The sequence below is a fragment of the Pocillopora damicornis genome, chromosome 12 (assembly GCF_964200805.1).
Source record: "Pocillopora damicornis chromosome 12, jaPocDami1.2, whole genome shotgun sequence".
NCBI classification, from domain to species: Eukaryota; Metazoa; Cnidaria; class Anthozoa; order Scleractinia; family Pocilloporidae; genus Pocillopora; species Pocillopora damicornis.
The window spans coordinates 1840567-1853129 of NC_142681.1; the positions used below are offsets into that span (position 1 = coordinate 1840567).

The 12563-nt window shown below is 37.7% G+C and overlaps 2 protein-coding genes across 5 annotated transcripts; both read right to left on the reverse strand.

The window, feature by feature from the left end:
• Positions 1-495: 495 nt before the first annotated feature.
• LOC113665540 (homeobox protein ceh-30) lies at positions 496-4051 on the reverse strand. The gene is made up of 2 exons (XM_027181254.2): positions 3447-4051; positions 496-1724 (listed from the first exon to the last, which is right to left on the reverse strand). Exons 1-2 carry the CDS (start codon positions 3697-3699, stop codon positions 1339-1341), a joined length of 639 nt encoding a protein of 212 aa, XP_027037055.2. The 5' UTR covers positions 3700-4051; the 3' UTR covers positions 496-1338.
• A 4278-nt stretch (positions 4052-8329) lies between these two features.
• On the reverse strand, positions 8330-11719 carry LOC113665528 (uncharacterized). Of its 4 annotated transcripts, XM_027181236.2 has the most exons (4): positions 11508-11533; positions 9331-9432; positions 8701-8857; positions 8330-8599 (listed from the first exon to the last, which is right to left on the reverse strand). In XM_027181236.2, exons 3-4 carry the CDS (start codon positions 8854-8856, stop codon positions 8441-8443), a joined length of 315 nt encoding a protein of 104 aa, XP_027037037.2. In that variant the 5' UTR covers position 8857; positions 9331-9432; positions 11508-11533; the 3' UTR covers positions 8330-8440. The 4 variants fall into 4 exon arrangements, with proteins under 4 accessions (XP_027037037.2, XP_089046735.1, XP_027037039.2 ...); XM_089190609.1 differs by lacking the exon at positions 9331-9432 and having other exon boundaries at positions 11508-11719; XM_027181238.2 differs by lacking the exons at positions 9331-9432; positions 11508-11533 and adding an exon at positions 9788-9928.
• Between the last annotated feature and the right edge of the window lie 844 nt (positions 11720-12563).

The window sequence follows — 12563 nt, forward strand, 5'->3', positions numbered from 1 at the left end:
GAAATTTAATTTAACCGGAAAGTGGTGTCATTTTATAGACGGTCACTCAGAAACGGTTGAACAACATGTAATCATTGTAGCAGCGCCAAAATTATTACCATAACGTTTGAACCAAAATATCAACAAAAGCTGGGCAAATCTCGACTGATAGTCTTATAATTTTTTTTTAAATCATTCCTTTGGATTTGATCGAGTTTGAAACCTCAAAATGAATAAAAGATTTGTCTTCGAAGCCAAACAAAGAACTACGTTCACTGTTCGATAATATATCATTCTTGTCCGGTTGCTTCTACCAAATTGACCCGGATATGTACATGATAAATTTGTTCAAAGCTTTAAACGAAATGTACTTGACAAATGGAAAATTTGAAAATAGACGTACTGTCGCTCTTCTGTCAGCCAGTACACCGGAGAGGGTGGGAAACCCATTTTCAGACTAAAAAATTTCGGGTCTATTTGACTATCTCTTTACGAAGGAAAAGGAAATTCCCACAATTTGATGTATACTCGAAATCTCTCTTACTCGTGGTATATTTTAAATTTACAGTCAGCTTTTAAGTTAAACTTGCATGTTTCTTGAAGAGATTGCGATTCAACTAACCATAACCACTTCGTTCATTCAAAGACGGCAATCGACCTGTCCCTTTTATCATCGTGAAATTAAAGGTGAATTCGTAAAAGCTTACTATTATTGTCATTTTATGACAAATGACTATAATTGTCTTCCTGAGAGTAGAATAGGCAGCAATTAGTGCCTTTTTTCACCATTAACGCATCGTGGCTGTCAGTCATACTACCGCCTCTCATCAAAGGAACATTTCTAATGAAAAGCTTCGCGGCCAAGATGCTCTTCACCGCTCTTAAATAAATCCCACTCTACAACAATATGCTCACAAGCTTCTCTAATCTCTGTATTGACCTCGCTGAAGTCAAAATTGAAACAGTCAAGATCGGAATACCTGTTTCCCATGTCTTAATATTATTTCATTGAGAATTAAGAGAAAAGACAAGCGGCGGACGCGAAATAGAATAGAACCATGCAAAATTTTTACACCGGGACAAGGTATTATTTACATCAGTTAGTTACAAGTACATTCAAAATAAACTGTCCATGCTATACATGTAAGTTCCTGGTTTTGGAAAATTATATTTCTGCGTGAGCAGCTACCTTGACTTTCTTCCGTGGTTTTTAATTTTGATAAATTCATAGTTATGAGTTTCGGTATGAAACATATTAAATTCCAATATCATAGTTGTCCGTCTTGACTCTAATAGAATTGAAATTGATATTTCTCGCGGATATTTACAAAGTTTAATTCCAAGTTTTGTCTTTGCTGTTCATTCTACCTTTTTGTCCATGGAGGCTTTTCCGGTCTCTGTGACGATTTCATCGGATTTTTCGTCTCCTGGTGCATTTGAGTCTTCGTTTCTACTTGTTGAGGATTCCTGGTTATTTGCTGGAACTGATTCCTTCTTCCACTTCATCCTTCTGTTTTGAAACCATGTCTTTACTTGCGTCTCGTTCAATCCCAACGTTTGCGCAAGCTTTGCGCGGTTCGACGTGTCTAAATACTTTTGCTCCGCGAACGTTTTCTCTAAAACACGGAGCTGCAGATCTGTGAAAACCGTGCGCGACTTGCGACATCTTCGTCCACTCGGTGTCCGCAAAGTTGGCTTTACGCGGAAGTACACTGGCAGTTGGCTTAAAACTTCAGGACTTGGATCTGTAAAAGAGCGAAGAATTACCACGTCAACAGACGAAGGGACAATTCAGGCTCAATAAAGAATACTAAATGCTTGAAAAGTGTTGACACAGAATTAAAAGCAGCCAAAATTTCAAGGGTTGCTTTGCTACAACAAAAGAAAGCAGCCAATGATCGATGATTGAAGTGCTTGAAAGCTCTGTTCGATTTACATCTTTTGGCAGATATGCTTCCTTGCATAGGTTCTCGAGGCATAAGGTCCTTGAGGAGTTGTAGTCATGAGAGGAAACTACAAAGGGTTACGCTATTGTTAAAGGATTTTAAAGCCGTTCTTACTTTTTTGTTATAATACAGAAAACAAGCAAATTATACTGTAACATTATACTCAGAACAGGTGAACCAAAGCCGTTTGCTCAAGATACAAAGAATCATGTTAGTGGCGAACACAACATGATTGAATTCAAGGTTTTTCGCAGTTTGCAGAGAGTTTGTCCGTCTTTAAAATTTCCTTTAATTTCTGACAAATACCAAACTAGTCATTCCACACCTTAAAAGAAAAAAATCCCAAATTTTCCAGATCATTTTACGGCTCGAAAGCATCTTATTTCAAGTCAACAAAGACAATTTTTTGTTGTTGTTTCAATGATTCTGTTTTACTTTTATTATATTACTCAGTGAATGGAAATAGTGCTGATAACCTGAATCTAAAGGTCTTAAATCCTGAGCGCATTTTTTCGCTTTGATTAAAAATCTATGATTAGTTTCGACAAGTTTTGGTATATCCGTTTCTTCATTTCAAACGGTTTAATTTCAGGCACATTTTCGGTGTCAACTAAACTTGGGATTTTGTCGACCGATAAGGTTTTACAGCGACATTTTCTTTGTCATTTTTTTTCTTTATATTTGATTTAATGCAAGTGCCTGAATTCGAAACACTAGATTTCCCGTGTTATCAAGTTCCTTTTTTACCATGTGGTATTAAAAAATTCACCAAAAAAATCGAGGATTTTCCCTTTGATCTTAATTACGTTTTTTGTGTGTGTGTTCACTGCCGCTTCATTAGATTATCTTAATAACGATTCAATAGAGATGTTATGTCTATGAAAGCTAGTTTTACTGAGGGGACACGCAATGGTTTAAGCCGTTTCTTTTCCAGAAACACACGTCCACTGGATAATTGAAGTAAGTTCCCAAACTCTTTGAGCTTTGTTCAAATTCCTACGATTACATTTACAGGATAGCTTTCTGTTTTGTCAATTGAAAACCTTTCTTTCGAAATCGCAGCTGACAATCTGAAAATGTCTCTCTCACTGACACCAATAGGAATTGTTTCCCGCCAATTCTGATTTAATTTTTCACCGGGGATGCAATTCATTCTAAAACGCCATTGAATAAGGACAAACAAATGAGTTACCAATCTTTTACAACTAAAGAAGGTTGTTTCAGGCGTAGTTCAGCTAATTTTAACTTTTGACAAGAAAGACATTGAGAGAAGTTCCGTGTGACAAAAACAGTACAGAATGCTTAATTAGCAAACACATTTGATAGCTTTGTAGCTCACGAAGAAAATGGAGTATTCTTTGACTCCGTCGAGCCAACTGTGCATAGCATTGATCAGTTAGCACATTATCGTGCCTGAATATAAAACTGCAATGTTGGAGGTTGAACAGTGGGATTTTGAGGTAGGTGGGTTCGCAGAGTAGTTTTAGTGTGCAAAATGGGGCATAAAGTTAGTCAACCCACCTTGAAACATTGGAACTTCCTCTCGCTGCCTTTGTGTGAGAATCGAGTGCATACCAAATTTTAACGGGTTGTTGTTTGGAACAGAAGATCTAGGCTCCTGAAAACTTGGCTGTTTAGGGACAAGGAAAGGTTGACGTGGGACCAAAATGTCGTCGATCCTGAAAGAAGAACGGCTTGGCGCATTTCTTGCACTCGAACTACCGTGACAAAATGGCGGTTGTTGGTAGAGCAGGAAAGGGTCTTGGTAAAACATGATGTTGGTGTTTCCTTTAGGTGAGTGCTTCTGCCTTCGCAGATGTGCGGATTGCTTGAAATGTCTTCGAAGCAGATGGCTAACTTATTTGTGTTCTTTGTTACGGCTACAGTACGTCGATTAGCTGATTGACAGTTGCAGGGCTTCTCTTGTTTGAATACGCATTCAGAGCTTATTAAGTTGATACCAAAAGCTTTACAAGCAGGCGTCAACCAGAAAAGCTCAAAGCAAACGTCGTTAAAGTGATACAACTGAGTGCACAAATGTACGAGAGCTAATTCCCTTGTATCAGTCCCTCCTTGGGCAGCTAAATTAACGGTGATCATTACACAATTAGTTTATATCATTACTCGAAAGGGTGTCAATTAGTAATCATTATCTTAAGATAATCGAAGGTGGAATTCAATTAACTATTAAAACACAAAATACAGAAAAGTCAAGATAAGTCATTTCCTTTGTCGGCGCGTGTATTCTCCGCCTAGGGAAGATAAAAGGGAAATTGACAAATGGTTTTAGCAGTCCGGATAAATGGCCGAAAACCATTAGCTATTGTTAAACGCCATTAAATATGTACAAGTAATTTGGCTTTTTTTCGGCGAGGAAAACAATAGTATGAAAGTGGTGCAGTGTTTTGGGCTGAAGACAAAAGCTATAAGGATCGATTTAAATATAATAAGATGGACCAATTCACTCCTGATTTCAAGTTTGACACAAACAAATTGATTTTGTTACTCAACACAATGCAAGCCTTTTATAAGAACAGTGAGTTGGCGGTTACTTATTTCATATTTATGTATTGTGGATAGACTCATTCACATATCAAATAATGCCGCTTCGATGTATTTATCTAAGGAACATTAAGTAATTGTCAGTCAATTGGCACTTGTGAGTCTACGGTTAGCTTTCCGCTTCGACAATCCACGGACCCAAGCATCGAAGCATACACTCCTACTGTCCATTAGCATGATTTCGTTTTTTTTAAAGTGAATAAGATTAATCAAATTGTCCCTTAGGCCATTAAACAAGTATGAGTCGATCAAAATGTGTGGTCTGCCTAGCAAAACTCATTAATTGCCGTTCTATAAATCGCTTAAAGTAATTTCAGTGATAAAAACCACAACTGTAAAACAAATCCGGTCCATTAAAAAGAATCTAGACGGTTATTTTTCCTTTGAGGTTTCACGCCATATGTGTTTGCAAACTGACCCGACGGTGGATTCCGTCGAAAAACCGACAAAATGAAGCTTCGTCATCGGCAGAAGTGCACACACGTTCGCTATCAACACACCGGTAGGTTGTTGGTCAAAAGCGCTCTGTTTCAGCAATGTACATTTGCAGATTCTTTGGATGGTAATTTGAAAAGTAATTTGCGCAAGTTAGCTCGGGAGCCTCGCTAATGTGGCAGCTGGTTTTTGGTCGGATCTAATTTCACTCCGCTTAAAAGTAAGCGCGAAACAAAAGGAAACAAAATGGATTCGCTAGTTTAAGTGGCGCTAGAAGTTTTGTTTGTTCATTATCCTCTTCAATACATGAAACGCGTTCCCGCGTTATTGGCTTGCTTCATACATTTCCTCCTCTTGGGTTATCTAACCTGAAACAATCGACCACCCAGGAGACAACTGTATCTTTAATAAGAAAACACCGTTTATTTGGATCTCCCTGTTTTGGTTTTAAAGTGTTATTTCAATTGTTTGCACCATAATAAATCTTCGCAGGTAGATCCGGCGCCTTGCAGCCCCTTATCTTTCTCGATAATTCCATCAATAAAACAATCTTGTAGATTTTCACTCCATTATAGTTTTGACCCACTTAGTAATGGTCCCAATTTTGGCCTTTCACGAAACTTTTCTGAGCTCATCGAGCTCATGATTACTTAATTTCTTAATGGTTTCGAAATAACTTAAGCAAGCAAGGTATTATTTTCCGCGCGTCGCCTTTATGCCAATACGTAAGCCGCTTATTTCCCAATCATGGACTGGCTGATAAAGTTTGGTTGAACAAATCCAAATTTTAAGAATACAATAATTCAAAATTGCTTTTCGTAAGGGGAAACTGCGAAAGTTTTTTTTGAGGGAGTTTGAATTGTTTCGGCTCCGTAGTTATTTTGATAAATTGACATTGCGGAAGAGCATGTTCCATGTTAGCAAACACATTTACGCCTTCGCTCCCACCACAAAACGACTAATGTATCTTTTATCCTGCTCTTCATCTCGAGAAGAAAGTGTTTACTCAGAAAGCAACGCCAAGTGGCTTTGCGCAAAATTGGTTCTTGGATTTGAAAAGATTCACCATTCAGATTTTTCATATCTCGAAAGCAGATCGAGTGCATGTAAATTTTGTGGGCGGTATTTAGTTTTTGGGAGGTTTTTCATGGTCCAACTTGCGCTTTTTGAAAGTGCTCTAACATCTACAAAGGTAGTCTGGCTTGATTCATATGTAAATACCATTTAGGAATTTTGCCATTTCCTGAAGAAAGTCTTAAGCTTTTATGGACACGTGCAGTCAATTACTAAATAGGTTTAATTAATCTAAGCAAACTGCGATTAAGGAACACCTCTCTACAGGGTTACTCTTTGATGGGATAAAAGCTATTTGCTCTCAAAGATTCGGCCTACGTGCACATTATTTTGAGTTAAAAATGAAGCAATTAGCGAGAGGCCAACTTTAAAAAAAACATGAAGCAACCACGCTTCAGAAACTATGGAGTGATAAAGCGATTTACCGCATTACACGGCTGTGCGCTAATTTTTCCATTGTATTGTTTTAAGGCATAAACCTAGCTTGGAATTAACGAAATTAATCCATCCAAAGACCATATTCATTTTTCTAATCATAGTTGTCTTAAAGTTGAAGCTCTTCGTTTTATCGAAGATGGGCGGAAACCAGTCCTTAATTTTGCACTTATGTTGAAGACACAATAGGCAGCTTTGTTTGCTAAAGAAAAAAACAACTTTTTCCCAGCCACCAACTTTGCTAAGTTCACTCCCTAAATAAAGAGACAGTGTCTGATTTGAGAGTATTTGAGCACGATTGAAAAGAGAGGAACCACAAGTGTTTTTCTGGGTGCGCAATGGTTTTCTTTCGAAGAAGATTTATCAGAAAACTTCAAATTATACATAAAACTTATTCAAAAATAAAAACTCAAATATTGGCCATGATGATGCTGTGCGGTACAATCCTTTTCGCACTCAAATATTAAGGAGAAGTAACTTGGGGATCAAACATCCTACTTCACTTACTGAGTCCATTATCTCACGGTAATCGAGCGAATTCAAAGTTTCGCTGACGTTAAATTGAAGAAATGCGCGTTTTCCCTTCAAGCTTTTAACAGGAAGGCCAGGCGACGAGAAAATGAATTTTCCCCTTTAATTTAGTTTGCGTTTAGCTTGCGTTACACTGAGGCTCAGTGATACACATCCAGGGTCATCCATTTTGCATTTACAGAGTCAGGTGACCACAAGATCTCAAAAACGTGTCTAGTTGTTTAGATCCCTTTTCAATTGATAGAAATTTCTTGACCAAGCTTCAATTGGACGCTTGGTGCCGAGATAGCTCAGTTGGGAGAGCGTTAGACTGAAGATCGGAAGGTCCCTGGTACAAATTCGGAGGGCGCATATGAGCCCTGAACAGTCCCGGGTTTCGGCATTTCCCTTTTTAAAAAGATTTCATTTGTGTTTTGCTTTAATCTCTTGTTAAATTTTTCCAGTTGTGGTTTGAATTTTCAAAGAGTTTCTCTCCTGTGTGATTGTCAATTCATAATATAATAACAAGCAAGTTAAAGAAATGTTCACAAAGGCTTTGGGTAAACCAGGTAAGTATTTTGACTTGGTTATTTTACTCTAAATTCGATATTTCGTCTAGGTGTATTCCGCAAAAATAATCTTAAAAAAAAAGTAACAACCTTACTCATCATTTGCCAAGATGGCTCAGCTGGCAGAGATTCAGACTGAAAATCTGAAAGTTCCCTGGTTCAATGCAGGAAAGCTTATTTGTACTCTGAACATTCCCGGCTCTCGGCACATGATTTTAGTCTATTCAGTCAATTTTTCGGAAGCAGTTTGTGTTGATTCAAGTCGTGAAACTTCATTTCTTTTACGCTGCTGTATATAACACTAGAGAAGTAAGTTGCAGAGGTTCACTCTGAGATAAATTCGCAGGCTCAGTTCTGTTTTGTTGTTTCAGTAACAAACACTGCTATTAACAAGTGGATATTAAAGGTTGGTTGAATTACTGTCTCTTTTTACGTACAAATTGATATGAAACATTCCGGTAACACTTGTCTTCCCGATGTCCTTTCATTTTTTCATTCCGATTTGTTTTAAAAACTAGAGAGATGGCTCAATTTATGACTGAAGACCTGAAGGTCCGTGATAATTCCTGTTTGGGCGAAAACTCTTAAAAATTACGGATTTTTAAAAGGTTTTAATTCATTTCATCACCAGTGCGCAGAGTTGTGGGATTGTTGATCGGCTTGAACTACGAGATCTAGGAGTGAGATAACCACGATACACTCCTTGATAATCGGCACAACCGTGTTATAGCAGTGTTTCATCGCTATGAGGATAAGAAGGGAATGACGGCAAAGAGAATGGGGAATGTTTTGAACGCAATCGATTTTAACACTCGGCTATTTTGCTGTGCATTCATCGTTTACTTGAAAATCAAAGGAGGCAAAGTTTAACATTTACTACAAGACAACTGAAACCAATAACTGAACAAATGATCCAGCAACAAGCCTTAATTATCGCTTGTACGAATAGCTTTCTTGTCCTCCGCATTCACCATAATAACATTGAAGGGGTTGGCCTTCGCAGGTGGAAATCTCACAATCCACTGCAACAGAGCAAGGTTGATTGATTAAGTCGCAGTTTTCGGTTCTCTTCGACTTCATGCTAGTGGCCTATAGAAATAAACAAGAATTTAGGAGAAGTCATTATAAGAAGAGTTTGCAAGTGTGAGCTAGAATCACAGCAAGTATCCGAAAAACCTCTCCCGAGTTACCTCATCAAAAGTTTCCTTCATGTCACTTTCTTTCCTCCATAGCTCGCGAAGAAGGCTTTTGTAGGGCATGTCCTCTTCTAAACCTCCGCTGGCTGAAGAGATCGTGGTTACCAAGGCCGCGGCGAAAATGAGGATAACAGACGTTTTGGTATTCATTCTGTTTGGTGAAACAGAGAACATATCAAAACTAGTCTCCAAACGTTATTGTTCAACTTTGATTCAAACTTTATTTGCCATGCGTTACGACATATTACGGCGTACTCATTTTAAAAGCATTTGAAACCACATATTGTGAATCACAATCGTGAAAGCCTGCTGAGTGTCGGTATACAAACTAAGAAATAACTAATCAAGTAAAGGCATAAGTGTTGTTAAAATACTTTGAGGTACAGAGGATTTCTTTGAATGAGGCACTTTTGAGCGCAGTTCAACACAGGGTCTCTTTTTACTCACGATATTTATGGCAGTTAATGATTTAAAATTAGATAAAAATATCTATCATCCTCTTCCATATGTTCTCGTTTGATGTATTTAGCTGGTTCTTCTGATGTGGAAACTTCAAAATCATTCAAGTTTGGTGCATAGCCTATGAAAAGTAACTGATTTTGTGACTCCATCATCTCGCCTTACCTGGCTCTGGAAGGAGTTCCTTACCAAGGCAAACACTTCTATAGCTTAGACTTGCACAAGCAAGTGGAGTTAAATTTTCATCAAACGATCAATACAAAAAGCCTGAATTGAATAAAAGTAACACTTGACGGTGAGTGGGTAAAAAGGGGGCGTGCGACGGGGGAGCGGAGTGGGGGTGGGAGGGGGGGGAGGGGGGGCGGAAATCCGACAATAGCGTCGGTCTTGCCAGGTTGTTCTCATATTATAAGTCATCATCCTTTTCCGTTAAAAAGGGGGTCAAATGCACTGAAGCCTACCCAACCCTCCTTTAGCTACAGCCTTTGCTTGTTAAAGAATGGCAATTTGAAGCACGGGCCTCTCCAACTATGCCATCGAGACAAGGATTTTGTGATATAGGTATCAGTGAAATTAAGTAATGATATTGTTTTATGGATAAAACTTCAAAAGCGATTTAAACCTTATTCTTGAGGTATGACAGACGGAGAGGCTTCAATAAGGAGTACTATTATCCATTATGTTGGACCACTTCGAAAACAGGCCTCGTTCGACTCGAAGCTCTTAACCTTCCTAACAGCTTTTGCTGGAACTTCCCCCTCGTCATTTAGACTCGTGCTGTTATTACAATCCATGTTGAAATCAAACAAAAGCTAAAAATACCCTCTTACATTAGGATAGCCCATAAGATATTACCGATTAAATTACTGAATCATGTTATACATAGCCTTGCGAAAACGAGGCAAGATTTAAGATTTGAAATATCATGTCGCGCCTAAGTGTTCCTCATAAAGCCTTGGTCATTATAGCTTTAAAAAATTATCCTCAATTGAATTTTTTTCAATATTGATTTAAGGAGAAACCACTTAAGTCTTCCAGCTTTTTGTTCAAGTTAAAGCAACATTATTGAAGTTAATTGTAATAGGCGTAACTATTCATTAAGGTGAACTCCGAGGAGCAATTCAGTTACCAATTAGTATTACGGGCACTAAACTACTTAACTTGATTGTCAGACTCATTGGTACTAAAGGAAACTCGATGTATAATCTGGTGATAAATTAAGTTGCATACGTGGCGAGTAAAAAAAGAGCTTAATTCTATACTGACAATGGGAGGGGCGCTTTTATCTTTTGGATAACAGAGAGTCATGAGCAGACATTTGAAGAGTCGAAATAGGATTTGAAAAATTATATTTTCTACAGGTGTAGAGGATGAAAATATGTACAAATTATGATTGAATTAAAGCGTTAGGTTTAGTGGGAATTTTTATACTACTTTGAGCTGATCTGCCCACGTTGAGCACGACATGAACTCAAGGTGAAAACACTGGCTGGAAGATTTTGCTTACTTGTTTCATTTTTCTTCGTACTAAATCATGGCTACGAATGTTGGCTTTTCAGCGCCCACTGATACCAACGTTTGAGGGACTGGGTATTATTACAATTTTGCTGATTTGCGTGCGAAGCTTTTTTTTTTGAATAACTGGGAAACTGTATGAAAATGGAAAAGAATAGTGGTTAAAACTATGAGAAACTTTTTACTTTGGAAAACTCCACTTGAAATGTTTTTTATCATCAGTCATAACTTGATAAAGAACAAAAGTACGCCACATCCTAATTTTTGCTTGTTTTTATATAACATTTGTTGCACGTGTAAACATAATTACATTGCACGCCTGTATGCTTGCAGTTACTGGTTCATTAAATCAATTTATTTTCGGACACAACTCAAGTTGAAGACTTTACTCTTTCCACCGCAGCGGATAAATCTCAGAATATTAATTGTAGAGACTTTTTACAAGAAATAATCACACCACATTACCCTTAATTACAGACTGAACCGCTGGTACATACAATATTAAACATTATCAGATATTATCTTTTTCCTAGAATTGTCATATAAAGGTTAAAAAAACCAAACATTCTCTGTTGTAAACCTGAAATTTCAGCCGAGAAAGTTAATAGAGGAACCTGAATTCGCCGCTTAACCAGAACGTGCGTAAACTTTCAACCTCTTTTTTCAGTGATATTTGAAACACAAAGCTTCGAATCTGCTTGGCAGGCGTGATGAAAATAAGTTAAATCACCCACAGAGTAGAGTGATCAAACCAGAACAGGAAAGAGCAAAACATTCTCTAAATGTGGATTATTCTTTTTACCAAGGAGGAACAGACGCAAACTCACCTTGTGGTCCTCCAATGTGATGTGTGAGTCATCTATATGGTCACTACTGCAATTATATACTGCTTCAGATAGTGCACGTGTTTCGTGGTTCAGGCAAACATGTCATGTGACTGGTTAGAATATTCTTGCTTTTTCTTATTGTTTAGATATCAACTAACTTAATTTTAATTTCCTTATCGTACCACTTCATTTTAAATACGAGGACTTCTTTTCCACAGACAAGTTTTGCCCTTTTTGTATTTCCGTTAATCGAGGAAGTAGTATAAACAAAGTCTAGGATATGGATTTTCGGACAATGATAAATTTTTTAATATTAAAAACATGTCCACATCCGCTCTAACACGAACATGAGAAACTTTTATTTTTTTCAGGTAAAATGTGCCAAAGCTCTTTTAGAACATGGAGCGTCTATATGCAAGATATTATAAATTTTTTACAATCTCTTGCTATATAAATGATAAACAACGAATGCCGGATTAACTTCACAAAGCCAACACGAAAGACGTACGAATGATGCGGCAACTGAACTTGTACTTGTAATTTTAATCTCGGCCAGAGTTATGATACTTTGGTGACCACTGCCTCACTAATACGTAACAGTGTTGTGTCCCACCTACGCCATACAAATCAATCAGCGTTTTGTGTTATTCTCTGAAAAACAACATCGTAATTACTTTTTGTTTGTCTCCATAAAACGACAAAGAGCTCCTATCTACCTCCTTCCCCGTCATAAACGAGTCGAAACTTTCTCAGGAGAACTTCTTCCGTTCAGATGATTCGTTTTCAAAATCAATAGTACTCGGAGGAAAATTCAATTTCAAGCCACATCTGGAAGAAAATGTGAATCTGTTCTCTAAGTTACATCCCCAGTTTGAGTAGAATGAGGGAGTATGTGATGCCATTTTTTTTTAGGTAAGGCAGGTAAATCTTAAGGCTGCATAATCGGAGCACTATCGCAAGGAGGTATGGGGGAAAAATCCACACATTTGGAAAAATATCTCTGTGCCGATGTAAATATTTTTTTTGTCCCACGATCATTGTTGCTGTATTGCGCGT